At 35.4% G+C, this 21,891-nt stretch overlaps 3 protein-coding genes across 3 annotated transcripts in view; 2 read left to right on the forward strand and 1 right to left on the reverse strand.

Annotated features, from left to right (window-relative positions):
* Nucleotides 1-21,891, forward strand: part of dsg2.2 (desmoglein 2, tandem duplicate 2) — a 713,230-nt gene that overhangs the window by 565,568 nt on the left and 125,771 nt on the right. The window lies entirely within an intron of this gene.
* The window catches only part of usp24 (ubiquitin specific peptidase 24), a 746,345-nt gene that overhangs the window by 393,029 nt on the left and 331,425 nt on the right, over nucleotides 1-21,891 (reverse strand). The gene's annotated exons all lie outside the window — the stretch shown is intronic.
* bsnd (barttin CLCNK type accessory subunit beta) lies at nucleotides 13,983-21,881 on the forward strand. Its single transcript, NM_001305623.1, has 3 exons — nucleotides 13,983-14,178; nucleotides 18,129-18,211; nucleotides 21,272-21,881. The coding sequence occupies exons 1-3, from the start codon at nucleotides 14,002-14,004 to the stop codon at nucleotides 21,537-21,539; spliced, it is 528 nt and encodes a 175-aa protein (NP_001292552.1). The 5' UTR covers nucleotides 13,983-14,001; the 3' UTR covers nucleotides 21,540-21,881.

Raw genomic sequence — 21,891 nt, forward strand, 5'->3', positions numbered from 1 at the left:
ATTGAATGGGTGCTATCAGTGGTTATCAGCTGATAGATATGGGCCAGTAGGGGCCTTCTTTGCCTACTAGTAGGTTCAGAAGGTTGTAATCATCCATCCACATGGTTATTCAGCTGTAGATCACATACGGCTGTGGCCGGAAGTTAACAAGAATTAGTTATATTATTTATAAAAGTTTATATTTGTTTGTATTAATTGGCGACGCAGTGGCGCAGTAGGTAGTGCTGTTGCCTCACAGCAAGAAGGTCGCTGGTTTGAGCCTCGGGTGGGTCAGTTGGCGTGTCTGTGTGGAGTTTGCATGTTCTCCCTTTGTTCGCGTGGGTTTCCTCCGGGTGCTTCGGTTTCTCCCACAGTCCAAAGACATGCGGTACAGGTGAATTGGGTAGGCTACTGTAAATTTTCCATAGTGTATAAGTGTGAATGAGTGTTTATGGATGTTTCCCAGAGATGGGTTGCAGCTTGAAGGGCATCCGCTGCGTAAAACATGTGCTGGATAAGTTGGCGGTTTATTCCACTGTGGCGACCCCAGATTAATAAAGAGACTAAGCCGAAAAGAAAATTAATAAATGAATGAATTTGTATTAATGGTATTTTATAAACGTCTACCCCTAGCCCAACTCTAAACCCAACCGTCACAGTAATGTGAAAACAGATCTGGATCTGGAGTCTTCTCTATTAGTATAGCTGATTAACCACGATAATTATTTATATAATTTATAAAATTTTCCATTAATTGTATTTTATTAACATCTACCCCTACCCCAACTCTAAAACCTAAAACATCACAGTAATGTAAAAACAGATCTGGATCTGGAGTCTTCTCTGTTAGTACAGCTGATTAACCATGTAGATGGATGATTACAGCCTTCTGCGCCTACTAGTAGCCGCAAAAGTCCTCTCTTTCAGCTGATAATCACTGATAACACCCAATCTATCGAGTGATAACATTCAGGTGTTGGATTCTAGTACTTATTTCAAAGATGACTACTAAGTATATAAAACATTTTGGCCATTGACTTCCATGGTAATCTGCTATTGGGATATATGTATTGTAACTAACTAGTATGTATTCCAGTTGTAGATATCCAATATTTAATCACGAGATAACCAATACTTATATAACTGATACTAGATTTGATTTATTACTGTCTAGCATTTATTCATTTGATACCAGTTCTTATTTATTAAATATTAGAACTTATTAAACAACCAGACCTATTAAATAAATAAGCGTATAATCATAGACTTATTAGAAAAGTTAGTTATGTTTTTTTTTTTTTCAAAGTAAGATACTAGTTTTTAACTGCATCATTTTTTACGGGCACCAGCATTTAATACATACCAGTCCATACAAATAAGAAATAGCATCTAATGAATAAATACTAATATCTTTTAAAATGGTACACGTATCTGAATAAATACACTCGTAGCTATCCGCTTGCTACTCATTTGAATTAAGTAAAGTTTTTGTCATATCACACATTAAAGTTAAGTTTATATAAAGTCATGGTGTACACAACAGTCTCTGGACTTAATGCATTACAGACCTCAATATTTTAACAATTTATGAAAAAAAAAATACTCACTTTCTAGCCATTTGATATTAGGCATAGACATACAGAATAAATTCTCAGTTAATACAGTTAAAGACAGAATTATTAGCCCCCCTTTGATTGTTTTTCTTTTTTAAATATTTCCCAAATGATGTTAAACAGAGAAAGGAAAATTTTCACAGCATGTCTGATAATATTTTTTCTTCTGGAAAAAGTATATTATTTGTTTTATTTTGGCTAGAATAAAGGCAGTTTTCAAATTTTTAAACACCATTTTAGGGACAAAATTATTAGCCTCTAAGCATTTTTTTTTCTGATTGTCTACAGAACAAACCATCGTTATACTATAACTTGCCTAATTTCTCTAACCTGCTTAGTTAACCTAATTAACCCAGTTGAGCCTTTAAATGTCACTTTAAGCTGTATAGAAGTGTCTTGAAAAATATCTAGTCAAATATTAGTTACTGTCATCATGGCAAAGATAAAATAAATCAGTTATTAGAGATGAGTTATTAAAACTATCATGATTAGAAATGTGTTGAGATAATCTGCTCACTGTTAAACAGAAATTGGGGAAAAATTTAAACAGGGGGATGAATAATTCTGACTTCAACTATATTGCAATCAGGATGTTTGAAAGTATTACATCACTTTTTAAATGTGTATTATTATCATTTGTTGAGTCTTCCCATACAGTTTGGTATAGCAATTGTACCCGGAAGACACTTCATGTGGCGTCACGCTTAACAAGCAGATTAAATTACTACTACCTAATAAGATATACTAGCATCTAAAAGGTTGAAGTACTAGTGCGTGAAAATAAATGCTAGTATGTTTAAACATCCAAAACACTTGCAATGTCTGTTATAAAATACATTTTTCTATTTGCTGAGGCAAAAAAGTAAAAGTAAACCAAGTAACTTAACAATTTTTATGCTTGAAAAGATGTAGCTCACTATTTAAGAAACTGAGTATTTAATAGGTTTGATCTTTTTATATACTGTATCTATTGTTAGATGGTTTTGTATTTGGCTTAACTGTTCTTGGGTGACTCCCAATGTATTAGATGACTCTAATACATAAAATAAATAAGCTGACCAAAGTTCTTACATAGAGAAGACTTTATTGAAGACACTGAAGAGTGAAGTTCCTCAGCAGTGATGTTTACTTGTCGGTCTTCAAGTAACTTAACCCAAATACCAGCAACAAACAAAACATTTCTGTTACGAGGCTCAGCCAGACCCTCTTATCAGATGTTTCTGCTGTTGTTGTGGTTATAGCCATTGAGAACTCAAAAGAGTTAAGCCAAATACAGAAAAAGCTAACAAGCAATTGAGGTAATTGTTAGCTATAAACTAAAAATGTAATTTAAAAGGAAACAAATGAAAAAGCAACACTGACAAATGAATGAAAAACAAATCAACTTATAACTGAATATATTTATCATATATTGTGCAGCTCTGTTTCTATCTAAATCGACACTGAATCATTTAGCAGATTCTTTCATCTAAAATGAAGTGCCTTAATTGACAAGAAAATACAGTTTCTTAATTTTGTACTAATGCTATGGATATTATTAGTCCAGATTCACTTCTACATGTATGCGATAATTGTTAAATGTTGAAAACTCCAGATTGTCCTATTTTTTTGTTTTTAGGCATGCGCTTGTATTGAAAGTTCTAATGTGGATAATTTTGTTCTGAATGTTCTGAAGCTGATAACCAAAGACTTAGAATCACACTAAATGTCAAAGAAAACAATCTTTTTGAGCATGAAGTAATTATATAAGGCAAACAAAAGAGAGACAGGGGAAAATAATATGTAACCTCAGAAACAAATGATGATCATTTATTGTAAAAGACCTGAAAAGACCATTTCAGTGTTCAAAAAAGAGCCTAACATTGAAGGATGTTTTGTTTTTTCTCTACTTTGTAGTTTTACCATGTTTGAATCCATTCAGCCAAACCAAGTTTGGCTGGAGCACTTTTAGCTTAGCTTAGCATAGATCATTGAAATAGATTAGACCATTAGCATCTCGTTTAAAAAGATGTCAGAAATTGTTACTGGTAGGGATTACAGTCAATGAAATCTGCATTCCCACTTTCACCTGTAGTGACACATTATGGACAGGGCTTAATTTGTGCTGGAACACGCCAGATCCAGCAGCACCTCATTTTACTGATCCACATCCACCTCCTCACTTGCCCTCCTACCCTGTCAGCTGTTCACTTTCACTTTGTTCCTCGACTCCCCAACTCTCTTCACTTTCGTCCGAGACAATCAACCCCCGCCCTGGCTCGTGACATCCCTCGGCTATCCAACGCCCCGCTGTCCCCCAGCCCCCCGCTATCCACTTTCATGCGCGACACCTCTACATTCTTGGGTAGCATGCCGGATTAGATATCCCGTTCTAATCCGGGACCTTAGGATTCACAATTTAAGCATTGATTATTGGGGAACTGTAAATAATATTTCTTTTAAGAGTTTACACTTAGATAATTTAGACTATTTTAGCAGGTTTTGCATGCTGTCCTGGGAGAGAACCCTGAGCTTGGAGATAGATGAGCCCAAGGCTCCTGCCTGGTTAATAAGCATTAGGAGGGATACAAGATTAGGTAGTTCTCGATAACTTCCCAAGAGTAGACTGCTAACTGCACCACTTAGTACGTAGTAGGTGCTTGTGACTTTAACTTTTGTTGCATGTTTTTTGAGCGTGGGAGGAAACCGAAGTACCCAGGGAAAACCCATGCGAACACGGGGAGAACATGCAAACTCCACACAGAGAGTGTCGACTGGCTCAGCTAGCATTTGAACCAACGATCCACTAGCTGTGGGGCAACAGTGCTAGCCACTGAGTCACCGTGTCACCCCAACTTAGAATTGAGGAGGAGGGAGAAAGTATGGATGGTTGGTTTTCCAAAACGAAGATGAAGAATGAAGTATAGACTGGATATTTATATTAAATTTAGAATGATCCGACTGGCTAGTTAGTGGTTAGTGATAGTGATCAGCTGTAGTCAATTCTATCACGTGCTCCTCTCGAAATTAGTTTGTGAAATTTTACTTATTGGGTTTTGATTAGGTCAGATTAACTCAAAGGGATTACAAATATCTTTGCGACAAAATTAAGTTTAGAATATCCGAAGTATTTAATTACACATACACTACCATTCCAGTTTTTGGCCTTTGATGTTGTTGATAGTTACACCAATACTGCATTTATTTGATTGAAATACAGTAACAGCAGGAAATTTTTGAAATATTATTATAGTTTTACCCAATTTGACCTCAAGGAATATTTCTTATCGTTATGAATGATGACAACAAATGAAAACATGAAAAAAGGATCTTATCTTTTCGGCTTAGTTCCTTTATTAACCCGGGGTTGCCACAGCGGAATGAACCGTTAACTTATCCAGCACATGTTTTACGCAGCGGATGCCGTTCCAGCCGCAACCCATAACTAGGAAACATCCACACACACTCATTCACACACATACACTACGGACAATTTAGCCTTCGCAATTCACCTATACAACGTCTTTAGACTTGTGGGGGAAACCAGAGCACCTGGAGGAAACCCATGCTAACAGAGGAAGAACATGCAAACTCCACACAGAAATGCTAACTGACTCAGCCAAGGCTCGAACCAGTGACCTCCTTGCTGTGAGGCGATTGTGCTACCCACTGTGCCACTGCATTGCCAATTCGTTTACATATTAATAATAATAATAATAATACATATCAATAAAAACTAAATCTATATAATAATTAAGCAAATTCAAAATTCATCCAAAACTCTTAATGGTAGTGTCTATTACTGACTTTACTTAAAAAACTAAAAAAATCTACCCAAAGAGCACACTAAAGAGACAGTTTACTCTATTATGTACATTGTTTTATCATTTGCTGCCCCTCCACTGTTTCAACCCTTTTTGCATTTATTTTGTTTTACATTTCGTTTTGTTGAACAGAAAAAGAAGATACTTTGATAAATGTCAGTAATCCTATTGTTTTTGTTTTCTTACTATGGAAATAAGTGGGGACCATGAACTGTTTGTTTACCAACATTCTTTATCTTCGTTTGTCTTCAACAGAAGAAATAAATTCAGGCTTGAAATATATTAAAGAATAAATTATCTAAATAGGGACGTCCCAATCAGACTTTTTTGCCCTCAAGTCTGAGTGATTTTATTTTGAATATCTAACGATACTGAAACCAGATCTGATACTTTAATTATACATTAAAAAAAACAATAAAGAAGAGCGAAGAAACAGAGACAGGATGTTCCTTACTTTTTATTTAATTCACCTTATTTTAACATTCAACAACTCTGTTAACAAACAGCACTTCTGTAAGGTAGCTTGAACAATCAAGTAATAAATATATGAATAAATATAAAATATAAAAATACCCGGCAGTAGGGGTGTCACGATTTTGATTTTTAATCGAAATCGATCGAAATTTATGCTCAATTTCGATTATCGAATCAAAAAATAGAATCGTTGATGCTGCCATGCCCCCTTGTCAGCTTGGCTTGCCAAGCGGGAAAAAACAGGCTTGTTGAAGTGCTTGTTAAACTGCAGAAGCAGGAGACCCGTCGAGAGAACTTAAACCCTCTCCTCTTTCAATGAAGTCGCCGGTGTTTAAGCATTTTGGATTTCCAGTGAGTTATGTTGACAACGTTCGTGTTGTCGACAAAAAAACACAGTTTTGCAAGCTCTGCTATGTTCGTATTACGTATCGTATGTTCGTATTGTCCGATAGACAACACCGGCATCGCGATCCTCCGCCCGCCGCCGTTGCAAATCCGCTCGCGAAAAGTACACACTCAGACCCTGTTTACACTGTCTTTGTTTTTAAATGGCATTTTAGAACGACAATGATTTGACATCCACAGTGGCGTGTGGCATTTCTGAGCAGCCCTCCTTCCTCTCTACCGCTGAAAATGCACATCACGTGACCAAACAGACAGATGCACATACAGCCTTGCGCTCGAGACAGCAGGTCCAGGCAGTCAGAGGACTGCTTCAATCTTTCACTCACTTGTACTTAGTCATTTTAGCGAACACCTCAGATACTGTTGGCTGGTTCCTGTTGGTTGTGCGTCTTTTTTACCGACGCCATTATAACGACACAGATCACTGCCTATTCACGAGTCCCGCAGAAAAAGTGATTGACAGGTGGTAATTACGTGTGTATCTTGCCTTTATTCATTTACTGTATGATTTATTTATGGGTAAAACAAAGACCATGCAGGTCTATTAATTGGTTAATTGGTCATTAATTAATTATTCATAATCAAATCGTGCCTTTAGAATCGAAAATGTAATCGAATCGAGGATTTGGAGGATCGTGACACTCTTACCCGGCAGGTAATCCCAAGTTTACATATCTCACAGTTTGCTATGGCAGTGTTGTCGTCATCAACTTTATAATACCTCCAGACCGCAGACAAACTCGCGCTTTCCGCTTCAAGCTGCTTCCATGTTCTGCTTTGCCAGCATGTAACCAATAGCGTCTCTACAACAATGTGACGTCATGCCGCACGCGTTGCTGTTTCTATGTCAAGAAAGAGGTGTAACTCAGTGCCACCGCATAACTAGATGTGTTAAAAAATAATGAGAATTATCAGGAAAGAGTCCTGATCGGGAGGTAAAGTCAGATTCCGATCGAATCTGAAACTGCATGATCGGGCCCTATTTACAATCATGTGATCGGATCTGGACATCCATAGTTAAAACAACTGTGAACTGTTCCTTTAAGATTAAAATACTAAGTTAAGTATCACCTTATTAATATGCTGAACCAAACCTTCAATTGTGCCTTGATTTTTCTTAATGACCAGAAGATGTTTTTGAGAAAGATTTAGACATTTCCTAATCTATCTGTTATTTGTACGTCAATAGTAGGCCTACATTATGCTGTATGATGCAGAACTGAAGCTAACTCTCCTGAATGTTATATTCACTGTCACTTTAACAGGCCTACCGTAATCTATATATATTTGATTTGTGTTTCATTATTACTATACAGTATCACATAATGCTGCATATGTCTGTTTCCTGTGATGTTTTGTCAGTAACACATCTTTTTGAAGTGTATTACATATCACCTGCGTGTTTAAATACATCATATGATAAAAATGAAAACAATGTGTTAGTTGTTGATCTTTTTTAGCGATCACAGTTGGTCACACTTTATATTGATGGTCCGCTTGTTGAATTTGAGTTGCATTGCATCTACATGCCAACTAATTCTTATTAGATTATAGGTAGACTGTTCAGTTGGGGTTAAGTTTAGTGTATTGAGATGTACTTGCAAAGTTATTATAGTCAGTTAAATGTCTGTTGAAGGAGCAGTATCAGCAGATATTAATCAGACAGTCTACTGATACTGAAATGGACCATCAAAATAAAGTGATACCCTAATTTATTTTGGTTTAAAACAAAAACATTTGGATTTCATTAATGTAAAATCTGTTTAAAATTAGAATTTATATTGTCTATTTTGCAAGTGCACATTTTAAGTCTTATTATGAACCAATAATTTATGTTAATCCACTAAAAAAAAAAACTGTAGGGTTTGTTAAACTTAAAAAAAAAGAAAAAAAAAGATATGACCTTATTTAGACAGCGAGTGAAATTGGAGATAAAGGGGGGAGGGGTGTAGGGTCAGGAAAGGTTCACAAACTTGGGACTTGAATTTGGGATGTCTTTAAAAAAATATTAGTTTTCTGTATTTGGTGGTTCATGTTTTTTCATTTTATTTATTTGTTTGGCTTGCATTGTGGGATTTTGATCTTTACTCCAAAGCTTGTCTGTTTTTGTGTTGTAAATTACTTTTTCTGTTGTTTTAATAATAATAATAATAATACCTTTTATTTTTAGGCGCCTTTCAAAGCACTCAAGGACACCTTACAGCAGATTACAAGCACATCATAAAAATGCAAGCAGTAAAAATGACAATCAGCATATTTAAACCAGCAAATCATTAAAAGCTATCCTAAACAAAAACGTCTTTATCTGAGATTTAAAATTGGAAATAGAGTCCATCTGGCGAATGTGCAAAGGCAGGGAATTCCATAACTTTGGTGCTGTACAACTAAAAGCCCTGCCTCCAAATGACTTCATCCTAAAGTGTGGGACAGATAACAGTTCAGCAGAAGATGATCTCAGTGAGCGTGAAGGAGTGTACAATTGAAGAAGATCAGAAAGATAGTGAGGGGCCAGGTTATGAAGAGCTTTGTATGTTAAGAGGAGGATTTTGTATTGTATACGATAGTGAACAGGAAGCCAGTGCAGGTGAAAGAGAATTGGAGTTATGTGATCAGAAGTACGCGAGCAGGTAACTATCCTAGCCGCTGAATTCTGAATCAACTGTAGTTGATGAATTTGTTGAATCAGGAATACCAGAGAGAAGCGAGTTACAGTAATCAATCCGTGATGTAACCAAAGCATGAACAAGCACTTCAGTACTTTGTTGAGATAGTGAAGGGCGAAGTCTTGCAATGTTACGCAAATGAAAAAAGGCAGAACGTGAGATATTACTAATTTGAGAACTAAATGAGAGCATGCCATCCAGTATAACCCCAAGACTTTTCACTTGGGTTGAGAAATTGACTGGGGAGTTATCAACAAACAGGGTAAAAGATTGAGCTTTGGATAAAACAGATTTTGAGCCAACCAAGAGGGCTTCGGTTTTACTGGCATTTAACTTTAAGAAATTATTACAGACTTAATTCTCTCTATATTATTTCTTAAACTAAATCTTGTCTTAAACAACAAAAAATGGCATTAAAAGTTGCTTTGTTAAACTGTAGAGTTGAATTTTTAACATCAAAAGTCACCAGAGCAGATATAAAACTCCCATAATGCAATTCACAGCCGTCTTTCGTATGAGACGTTAAACCGAGCTCCTGACTCTCCGTGGTCATTAAAAACCCCTCTTGTATAGAGCAAAGGTGTAACCCCGCTGTCCAGGCCAAAATCCCTCAATTGGCCCCTTACAGTAATGGCCTCCCAAACATCCCCATCCACCAAATTGGTTCTATCACTTCTCTTCACCAATAGCTGGTGTGTGCTGAACACACTGGCGCCTTTGACTTGTGGCTGCCGTCGCATCATCCAAGTGGATGTTGCTCAATGGTGGTGGTGTGGAGAGAAAGGTGGACATGAGGGATATTTCAATGGTCCTCTGCGATACTGACAAAACAACTAAACATTCTGACTTGCAATGCTTAAGCAATGCCAAAGGGACAAAGGATTTTGGGGGCACTGACTGTTTAAATGAGAAGGAAATTTAGTTTTGACACAAGAGTGAACTGTTTTAGGAAATATATGAGCTGTTTCAAGAAATGAGTCAAAGCAAATGTGAAAAACTGTAATAAATTAGCAGAGAGTTGTATGAAAGGAATTAATGCATGTCCAAAAACATTTGCTATTTGTTGGACGATATTACAAAACTGCTACTATGATGTGCACAAGTGACTAATTGTTTTGAGAAATGCATTAACTGTAGTGCAAATGTAAATAGTGTTGTGAGAAATGCACCAAATCCACTGAGAAAAACTGTAATATTTAGATGAATTATTTAAATTGATAAATAATGTACATATGGGTCTAATGAAGTGCAATGATCAGTCTATGAGAGAAACTGAATAGTAATGTTTTTAACAGTTTAGTTTTACCATTTTTTAATCCATTCAACTGATCCTGGGTCTGGCGGAAAGCTTTAGCTTAGCCTAGCATAGATCATTGAATCAGATTAGACGATTAGCATATCTCTTTAAAATGACCAAAGAGTTTTGATTATTTTTACTATTTAAATCTTAACTCTTCTGTAATTACATTGTGTACACTTTGACAGAATATTAAAAGTTGCTACTTTCTAGGTTGATATGGCTAGGAGCTATACTATAATAATCAAGGAACTTTACTGCCGTATCATATCTCTAGCAGAATATTTGATATTACACAGCACCAAAACCTACACTTGCACCACCAGTTTGAATCTGTGAATTATTTTTGCGCCTGTGGCAGCCAAGGTACGGCATTAAAGTTCCATAATTAATTATTATGGATTCTTCAACAAGGGGCACTTTTAGCCTTGTGAAGTTGAACTTGTTCCAAATTAACGTAACATAGCCTCATAAGTTTAAACTATTTGTCTAGTTTTAAGATCTGTAAGAGGACAAACTTAGATAAAAAGTGAAAAAGAAATTTCCATCGTGAACTGAACAAATGTCAATTCCACCACATCTCAATATACAGCTTTTATTTCAAAAGGAAATAAACGATGGCAGTCAAACATTGTCTAAGATCAATTTTGTATCTAGTTTAACCAATCTTTCCACAATATATATAATAATTATACATTTGTCAGTGAAATAACTTAGTTGTATGCTGGATTGTACACCTGTCACACTCTAAAATTTTAAATTAATTTGATTTAGAGCTTATTAGAAAAATGAATAAACTGAATTTTTTTTATTAAATAGAGCATGAACTTATACATTGTAAATACACTTTTAATGTGTGTGGGGATGGAAATGACAGTGGTGGAATGACATTTCAACAGGTTATTGTTAAAAAGTTAGAGATAGCTTCACCGATTAGCTTTGAGTTGATACTAGCCTTTCATGTATACAAAGCACTCTTATTTACCTTCGTTTTGTTTGGTTTTTAAAAACATCTTTGAAGGTACAACAAGTTTGGAAATGACTTAGAATAAATATATTTCCTTATCAAGCAATATTTACCTTTTTCTTCAACTGTTGTAAATAAAAATTTAAATTCCCTCCATCTTGAACATGCGCTCAGATGGCACTATTCATTTTCATAGAAACCACCTAAATCAGGGGTGGCCAATCTTGTTCCTGTAGAGCTACCTTCCTTCATATTTCAGTTGCTACCCATTTCAAACACACCTTAACCAATTAATTAGGACCTAAACACCACGTGATCATTACAGGCAGGCGTGTTGATTATGGGTTGCAACTGAAATCTGCAGGAAGGTAGATCTCCAGGAACAGGATTGGCCACCCCTGACCTAAATAGTCTTTCACATAAACTTTTTAAAGCGACATTACAATGTTGTGGTGGAAATGACACTGATACTGTGCGACAGCTATATTTAGCATAAAAAAATTATATTGATAATAGTCTCACATTAACAACTATAAATGTTTTAAATGATTTCACTCATGCTTCATTAAGATACATTAATAGATACCAGATAAATAATATTTTAAAATGTTATTTTCATTGTTGAAGTTTAAAACTCTGGGTGTGCGACAAGGTGAAAACAGTGATTTTGATCCCTAAGAGAAGGTTGAATATTATGACAAATATATAATAGAAAGCTAGTAAACTTTTTAAAATAGGTTTTATTGTTAGTTTGACAAAGAAAAAGGAATTTGGAAATATATATATATATATATATATATATATATATATATATATATATATATATATATATATATATATATATATATATATATATATATATATATATTTATATATATATATATATATTTATATATATATTTATATATATATATATATATATATATATATATATATATATATATATATATATATATGATCAAAGGACAAAAAAGTGCCCGTAGCTGAAGAATTACCCTATGTCAGAATGAGAGTATAGTTCCTTGCCACATCAATCAACAAAATAGCCACTTTTCATTGTTCAATTGGTCTTAGTACACATGCAAGTACAAAATAGTGAAGTTTTATATACTAAAATTATCAAAACTCTTTCTGGACATGTTGAGTGAGACGCTACTGGTCTAATCGAATTCAATAATTTATGCTAAGCTAAGCTAAAAAAACTCCCTCCAGTCCTGAAGATCGGCTGAAAGAATTTAAAAAATTGTAATTTTTGTTGAATGTTTAATCTTTTTTTTTTTAAGCAACATAGGCTCATTCTAAAAACGTAGCCCTATATACATTTCTGGAGATTGTGAATTATGTAGATTATGTATTATTATGTAGAATTATGTATGCCAGAAGTATGTATGGCTACATTCAATTTTTAAAATGAACGCAATGGGGCGTTATGACGCCGTTCCTTTTCTCGCTTACCAGCCGACCGCTTACCTCCATACGCCTTCCCACTGTTATCAGTTTGTCCAGTTAGCGTGCCATGTATGACGGTGGACTTGAGACAGACAGGAGAAGACCACAACGACAGAGTTCGAGTCCAGAAAGCAGGCAAGACACAAACTGAATCTGAAAAATAAAATAAACAAGTGAATAACAGGGTGAGAATGTGACAAAATGTGGTAAAAAAAAGAACAGGTGAGGGCTTTTCTTTCTCTGGAATGGTTTTTATAAATGTCAGTTTAGGGCAGTGGGTAGGCGGGTCAAAATACTATTGTGCTTTTTAAAATACTATTGGTGTGCTTTTTAAAATACTATTGGTTGCGTTTAGGGAAGGAGGAGGGTGGGTTAGTGATTGGTCAGCCAGTCTGTTAGCTGCGCCTCAAATGGCACACTATACACTATGCACTATGTACTTATACACTTACACACTCAACAGCATATAGTATATGTATGTAGTGTCAACCCAAATGGCACACTAAGGTTTTTTCCGGAAATTCAAACCGTTTCCCTGATGACATTTCACGGTTGCCAAATTAGTGGAATAAATGACCTATTAACATATTACTCAAGTACTCAAGTATCAAGTATCTGCCATGAGTATAACCACATTTACCATAGGGAGGCGGCGAGGCGCTAAAATCACTCTCATAGAAGAATTTTGCTTTTACCATCCAAAACAAAAAAAGTTATCCAACATGTGCGCCCGATAGCTCCACCCCTTCCGCTACGTGAGAAAAGCTGCGACTGTTGAGAAGTGTCCATCATTCCACACTTCATTCTACCGGCTGAATGAGTGCATCATCTGGGTAACTAAAGTGCACTTATTATTTTTAGAGTTTTCAGTGTGAACGCACTACTTACACTATTTACTCTACAAAATGGCGTAGAATAGTGCATAAGTATGCGATTTGGGACGCAGCTAGTCATTCAGTCAGTCAACAGCGGCCTCTGGTGGATTTACACGAGAACAACAGGCGCGAATGGCACTAGAGAGAGAAATTCAAGATCTCAAAAAAGCGGAAACAGCACCCTCTGGTGGACTCGCGAAAACAAACTGCAAAAAAAAAAACTTATTTGAAAAAATGCAAATAAAAAAGGAGTGCTTTAAGTTCAGCATACTTGAAAGGGGTGTAGTCGGACTGCTCAATCAAATGGAACTTTACCTGAGGGAAGGTCACCAGACTGAGGCCCTTTACAGGTTCAATGATCCAGATCTAGCTTCTCTACTGGTCCTGCGTCCCATGAGTCACTCCTGCCCTCTCACCTCCACAAGGACACATAAAGCACTTTAACTTAAGCCCTGCTGGACTTCTAGGTTTCCTCAATGGCAGAGAACAAGCCGTATCGCTATGGGCTCATTGTTTTGGGAATGGCGTTCGTGGCGTTGGGTATGTTCATGATTTCTGTGGAGGAGCCTCATGTGTTCGTCACGTTCTGCGCTATGGGCGTGATAATGATGGGCATAGGGACTGTATGGACTGTGTGCCAGTGTTATCCCAGGGTAAGAGTGTTATACTGTTTGGTTATAGATTGATTTTATTATTATATTTGTAGCATTTATATTACCTATCAAACTTCAGGGATCAGCATGGTTTAAAAAAATCTTTTCAATGCTCACCATGGCTGCATTTGTTTGAACAAAAATACAGTAAAAAATATACAATTGTGGGTATCACTTTATTTTGATAGTCCCTTTAACATATTTTGTTGATTGTAAGTGACATTGAAACTCTATGGCAACTGATTCTCATTAGAGTTTTAGTAGACTGTAAGGTTGGGGTTAAGGTTAGTCGGAGTTGACATGTACAGTACTGTAGTTGCAAAGTCAGTTGAATGTCTGCTGGTGGAGCAGTGTCAGCAGACATTAAGCAAACAGTCTACTTATACTCTAAAATGAGAATTAGTTGGCATGTATGCAATGTAACTTATAGTCAACGAAATGTGCAAAATGGACCATCAAAGTTTATTCAATGTATCTTATTCAGTCAATATACCTTAAATTGTAATTTATTCCTGTAATTTAAAAATGATTTTTTAGCATAATTACTGCATTCACACGTCATAAATCACTCTAATATGATGATATGCCACTCAAAAAACGATGTATATTGGGCTGCTTCATAATTTATGGAAAATTAAATCTTTTTTATGGAAAAAAATCTTTAAATATGTTACTAAAAATTTATTTCCTTATGTATTTCCTTATGCATCAAAGACACATTAAATGCCGTTCAAGAGATAAACTTAATGAAAGTAAAGTAAAAAAAAGTAAAAAAAAAAGTAAAAAAAAAATCTTATAATTTCTGTTAAAGTTTCTTTTCATTAAAGAATCCTAAAAAGTAAAATGCACACTAAAATCCACAAATCTATAAAGCAATTAAAAACACAAATAACTTAAAAAATTTTACGGAATGATTGGGTGCCAATAATTTAGCAGAACAGCTTTGATTTACAGGCAAAAGAATGACATTATAGGGGTGGCACAGTGGGTTGCAAGATTGCCTCACAGCAAGAAGGTCGCTGGTTCAAGCCTCGGCTGGGTCAGTTGGCATTTCTGTGTGGAGTTTGTATGTTCTTTCTGTGTTTGTGTGGGTTTCCTTTGGGTGCTCTACAGTTTCCCTACAGCCCAAAGACATGCGCTATAGAATTGGATAAGCTAAATTGTCCATAGTGAATGTGTGTGAATTAGAGTGTATGGGTGTTTCCTATTTATAGGTTGCAGCTGGATGGGTGTCCACTGCATAAAACATATACTGGATAAGTTGGCGGTTCATTCCGCTGTGGCGACTCCTGATTAATAAAGGGACTAAACCAAAAGAAAATGAATGAATGAATGATTACATATTATATATATTTTTACATAATGCTTTCAGCGTATTATAACAGCTTGTCACCCAGTGACAAGCACAGTGATTCGACAAAATTAACGTTAAAGTGAGCAGCGTTCATCTGACAGGTCCATTTACAATAGCACCCTCTCAGTGAATATTGGATACGACGATATGGCCAAGCATCCAGCCCCAAATATACAATCCCATTTAAGCTCCAAGTGATTTTACAAGAGAGAAGATAAAGTCCTGCAAGACTTTGGATGTCAACAATGTTGTTCTGTGTGGTCATGTGCAATAAATAATGTTCCATGATTACCAGATTCAACACTATGTAGGGCTAAAAACAGAGGTTCTGCCTAGCCAAAGACAAGAAGACAGAGTTAACGTTATTCAAGTCCTGGGTAATCATCAACAAGCAAATCTACTGCATTCTGACAGCGAACTACACCCGTACTGCAGGGTTTGTGGACTTACACATAGAGGTAAAGTTGTTTTATTTTCGCACATTCGGACTTTCTATTTATTAATATAATTTTATAAAAGTATTATTTGCAAACTCTAAATAGCGAAATCATATTAGCAGCGAATAACTATCAAAGTACAACATTGTTCAGAGTCAAATAAACGGTGTTAATGTTGTTTTCAAGTCACACTTGCAGGTTAGTTTAGACTGAATATTTAAAGTGCCGTGGTACACAGTATAGGGAGCGTATGACAAATTGTCGCTGAATGAATGTGTGAATATAAAATCAACTTTACCTTAATAACTTACACTTTCACGTTTCATTCTTAGCATTCAGTGTCCACACTTAAATTCATCATATTTAACTGTTTTTGCTGAAATCATTCCTGCAATCAAAAACTAGTGATGTGTATGATTCAGCATAGCGTGAACTTACCTGACATAAAATGAGAATTGCTGAATCCAGCATTTTTAATTAGGTCGTCACTTCATTTAGCTCCCTTTTAGCCAAAGAACACATTTTTGGAAAAAGAAACAACAACAAAAAACAAAAGAAAAACAAAAACAGACAGGAGGGGTAAATACATTACACATTAAAGAAAAAGATTATATAATTTACAAATTTCAGTTGTTTTAAAGCCTTTTTTGTAAGAGTTAGAAACTGTTTCAAAGTAATTCTGCATTTCAGTAAGCAAAAAATAAAAGAAAGGTTTTGGGTTTGAAAATTTACATTTATATATATAAAATTTTGTAAATAAGATAAGAAGATTACGAAAATATGTTTTCTTTTCATGTAAAGCTTCTGTTTTATAATTAACAAAACCAAACAAAACATTTTCCCATAGTAAGGAAAATTCTTTATCAACATTCTCAATTATACAAAGAGAAAAATCCTTCCAAAGCAACCTAGAGTTATTGCATTTCCAAAATAAGTGAACCAGGGACTCAGGGTGCTGCCCACAAAATGAACAATTAGTATCAATATCTTTTTATATCTTACTAAAAGAGTATTGACTGGATATGTACGGTGAGTAATTCTAAATGAGCTTCTTTTATCTCATTTGTAATTAAGTAGCTATTTGGGATGAGACATATTTTTCTCCAATTAATATCTGAAACAAAAGAATTCCAATAAAAAGTTAAATTTGGAACTGAAACAGTTCCATTTAGAAATAAGAAACGTATTGATTTGTTTGAAGAAGTTGCAGAGAAACAACATTTTCCAATCATTGTAGTAGAAGGGTCTAAAAGAGGAAAAACAGAAGGATAGGGGATGCCTTGGAATTACTCCAGATGGTATAGCATCAAATACAACAGCAAATTCTTTAGGGGGGATGGGAATAGTGAATCGATTAAGAAATTCGTTATAATTTAATAAATGGCCATTTGAGTTAAATAATTTACTAACAAGTAGAATATTTGCTTCAAACCAGCGTTGAAAGAAAAGAGATTTGTTTTTATTTACAATATTTTGGTTGTTACAAATAAAATATTTGTGAGAGAAAAGTTGTGCCTGTATAATAGTGACCAGGCAAGAACAAATTGCTTATGAAATTGAGATAATTTAGCTGGTATTTTCTCAACATTAAAGTTACGGAGTAATAAGAAATGAAGCCCTCCAAATTTAGAAAATATGTATTTTGGAATAAAATTCCAGATTGAGGTTGGATTTTTGAGAAAATTTTTGCCCCATTTAATTTTGATAATGTTATTAAATGTTCAAAAATCCACCCTATAAAGACCCCCACTCTCAAAGCTATTCATAATTACTGATTTTTTAATATAATGAATACCATTTTTCCAAATAAAATTAAATAATATTTTATCAGTTTGATTCAAAATGGATTTGTCAACATGGAGAGATTGAGCAGCTTATGAAAGTCGAGAGATACCTGCCTCTTTAGTATGAAGAATTCTTCCCCTCAGAGATAAATCTTTCTGCAGCCATAAGTTTAATTTTCTACGAGTTTTCTCAATAATAGGATCAAAATTAATAGAGCATCTAACTTTTTCATTTTTACAAATAGAGATGCCCAAGTAAACTATAATATTGCAGCCGGTCTTTCTTTGTAACCGGGAACCCGTGTGATGTCATGTGTGACGTAGATTGGTATGTTATTAGGTTGGAGTTGAAATAGTGTTTTACATGTCTTATAGGTGACTGTTATACTGCAGGAGAAAGAAGAGCTCTGTGGGGCTGAAAAACAGGACCTGATTGAAGGAAGATCAGATGAAAAAAGGTTTGAGTAACATTATTACCACAATCATATAATTGCAGTATATTTGTTTTTAAAGAACATATCTTCAAGAAATTTCCCAAACACATTAATAAGAAGTCATGATCGGTCAAAAGTTTGCAAACAGGTATTTTCTGCACACCAAAGTTGCATTTATTTGATCACAAATGCAATATTGTGCCAATGTAAGTTTGCACAATATTGGCGGCTCCCGCCAGGTCTTTTAGCATGTAAGGGGGTCCGAAATCAAATAGGTCTCGAGAGCTCTCCCTAGTAAAGAAGAAAAAGGAGGAGATGGGGTGGAAGGGGGGATTCTTCCAAAACAAAGATACAGCAGCAGGGTGAAATCTGTCTATTTATAGAAGGCTTCGATCAATCTGAATGGATTATTACTGATTACGAATGAGAGACCAGCCATAATCAAACATATCGCGTGCTCCCCTCGAAATTAATTAAAAAGCTTCACTTAAAATATTTAACATTTATTCAAACTCTATTTTTGTTACTCAAAGCTACATTACTTGAGCAACAATTTTCAGTGTCATTTGAACCTTCAGTAATTATTCTAATACGCTAATTTGTTGCTTATTATAATCATTTATTATTGGTGCATGATCAATAATAGTTATTAATATAAATAATGAAAGCATTTTTCTTTAATTCATTCATTCTATCATTTTCTTTTTGGCTTATACCCTTTTTTAATCTGGGGTCGCCACAGCGGAATGAACCACCAACTTCTTCAGCATATGTTTTACGAAGCGGATGCCCTTCCAGCTGCAACCCATCACTGGGAAACATCCATACACACTCATTCACACACATACACTACGGACAATTTAGCTTATTCAATTCACCTATACCATATGTCTTTGGACTGTGAGGGAAATCGGAGCAACCGGAGGAGAACATGCAAACTCCACACAGAAATGCCGACTGACCAGCCAAAGCTCGAATCAGCGACTTTCTTGCTTGACCTTGGTTTAATCAATGGGACATTCAAACAAACTGCATGTATTTAAAGATGTTTGCAACACAATATAATTCTTACTGTCAATATTGGAATTGACTAATTAGGTCCGACCTTCAGATAAAGTGTCTCCATAAAGCTGTCTCAATAAGTAATCTCAGGAGATGTTTTAAACAAACAGAAAACCGAATTGTAAGATGTACAAAGTTATTTTTGTTTTTGAAGTGAACAGATACTGTAAATGATCTCCTGCACCAACATCCATTTATTCCTCATGTCTAACTCAATCTCTCTGTCATTACACTGAGCTCTGTGTGTTTATGTTTATCATTAGTTTAGGAGTTGAAATTTACTCCCCCACAACTGTGTTCAGCGCTGGGTTAATTTAATCTGGCAGACAGTGGATGAAATTATATGATAAGATTTTTTTTTTGAAAAAGGTTTAATCATCTATCTATCTATCTATCTATCTATCTATCTATCTATCTATCTATCTATCTATCTATCTATCTATCTATCTATCTGTCTGTCTGTCTGTCTGTCTGTCTGTCTGTCTGTCTGTCTGTCTGTCTGTCTGTTTCAGTTTCCTTTATTTTTGTCATTCAAAACATCACAATAAAATAGTAAAGCAGAAGGAAATTACGTTGCAACAGACCCAACAAGAACATAAAAAAGCATCACTATACAAACACTATAAAATCCTAACATGATAAACATTCATTCATTTTCTTGTCAGGTTAGTCCCTTTATTAATCCGGGGTCGCCACAGCGGAATGAACCACCAACTTATCCAGCACGTTTTTATGCAGCTGATGCCCTTCCAGCCACAACCCATATCTGGGAAACATCCATAAACGCTCATTCACACACACTCATACACTACAGACAATTTAGCCTACCCAATTCACCTGTACCGCATGTCTTTGGACTGTTTCCACACAGAAATGCCAGCTGAGCCAAGGGTCGAACCAGCGACCTTCTTGCTGTGAGGCAACAGCACTACCTACTGTGCCACTGCCTCGCCAACATGATAAACAAGTTTTTTAGAATTTATCAAACGAGCAGTATTTGCTGGCAGATTCTTGTAGCAACAGGTTCATATATCAGTTTATATTACTCATTCTAACTCTTATCTCTGACGTTATTTTTGTCTTGTTCTGAGTTGGTGCAGCCGCAGCCAGCGAAGGCACCGCCAACCACCTTTTAATTAACTAATTATTTCTAATATCTGTCTGTCTGTCTGTCTATCTATCTACACTGTGAAAAAAATCCGTAATTTTACGTTTTTTTTCTGGCAGGTGGGGGAAGGGGGCAGCAGCAATTCAAATGTATCATCTCTAAAATAATAATAACAATTGCGCGGCATCTGTGTGTAAAGATTATTAACTTATTTTTATATTACTATTATCATTCATTAATCCATTTTCTATTCAGCTTAGTCCCTTTATTAATCTAGGGTTGCCTCAGCGGAATAAACCGCCAACTTATCCAGCATATGTTTTACGTAGCGGATGCCCTTCCAGCTGCATCCCATCACTGAGAAATGTTATTATTATTATTATTATTATTATTGTTGTTGTTGTTATTATTAATAGGCTATTTTCTGTAGCAATTTTCTGTAATCCATTTCATTGTTTTCGGGTTTTTTTTTTTTTTTTTTGGGTTACAGCACAATGCCCCATTAACACCTCAGACAGACAAGCATTTGGTTTGAGATGGGGGAAGGGGTCTTCAGTATTTTTCACAAACATAAAAACACAAAATCCCCGGTTACATAACTTTTACCTACCCATAGGCCTGCTTAGTTTATGGAAATGTATGTTTCTATGCACAGCAACTTTTGGACTGAACTATTAGTTAATTAAAATATTTTTATTAGGATCATAGCAATCGCCAAAACATTTTTTGTCATATTTAAAACATTTTTTTGTCATATTAATAACAATGTCATATTTGCATTTGATCCAGACTTGACTGAGCTGATGACAATTATTGACAGTTGTCATAAGCATGCATAAAATCTGTGAACACACCTACAAGTAAAGTGTTACCAAATAAAATGCATAAAACTCACATTTATTTTCCTGTTATAGTTCTGCCAAACCAGTAAAAGCTCCTTTGGCTGGCTTCTGTGATGATGATGAAGCAGAAATTTCTGCAGACCCAAAGCTCCACACTGAGAGCAAACGCAGTGAGCACGTCATCGTCCTCCAAACGTGTCGAAGCTCTCCTAGTGTTCTGACCTGCTCCAGCTCTCCACAGACGGACAGAAAATCCTCCAGACCGGACCCCAACAGAGAGATGTACTATGGTAGAGTCAAGGACTCATGTAATGTCACATCTGAGCTGGAGAGTGAATAGTTTCTGTTTATCGAATAGTTTAACATGTTAGCTTCTGTTTGTCCCTAACCCTACACTGTTAATGATTTTCTGGAGAATCTACAGTACCTTACTGTAAATCATTTACATCGATAATGCTGTATTTACATTTACAGCACCATTTCTCTTGCTGTTTATCTTTTTACAGTATTGTGCCTTTACTGTAAAACATACCTTAATATTAACATTCACCTACAGTAACATTGCTTAACTGTTCTACAGTAAAATTCAGTTCATATTACAGCAAATGCTGTGTAATTGACAAAAATTGTTAACAGTGTAACCCTAACATTTGACGTCTGAAATAAAACAAGATTTGCCTGAAACCTTATAC

Source organism: Danio rerio, chromosome 20, assembly GCF_049306965.1.
Source record: "Danio rerio strain Tuebingen ecotype United States chromosome 20, GRCz12tu, whole genome shotgun sequence".
NCBI lineage: Eukaryota > Metazoa > Chordata > Actinopteri > Cypriniformes > Danionidae > Danio > Danio rerio.

What these genes read in the sequence shown, in the direction of transcription:
- bsnd (NM_001305623.1), top strand. Translation starts at nt 14,002, where the DNA reads ATGGCAGAGAACAAGCCGTATCGCTATGGGCTCATTGTTTTGGGAATG. An exon ending in TGTGCCAGTGTTATCCCAGG is followed by an intron (nt 14,179 to 18,128) that starts GTAAGAGTGTTA and finishes CATGTCTTATAG; the next exon opens with GTGACTGTTATACTGCAGGA. An exon ending in GGAAGATCAGATGAAAAAAG is followed by an intron (nt 18,212 to 21,271) that starts GTTTGAGTAACA and finishes TTCCTGTTATAG; the next exon opens with TTCTGCCAAACCAGTAAAAG.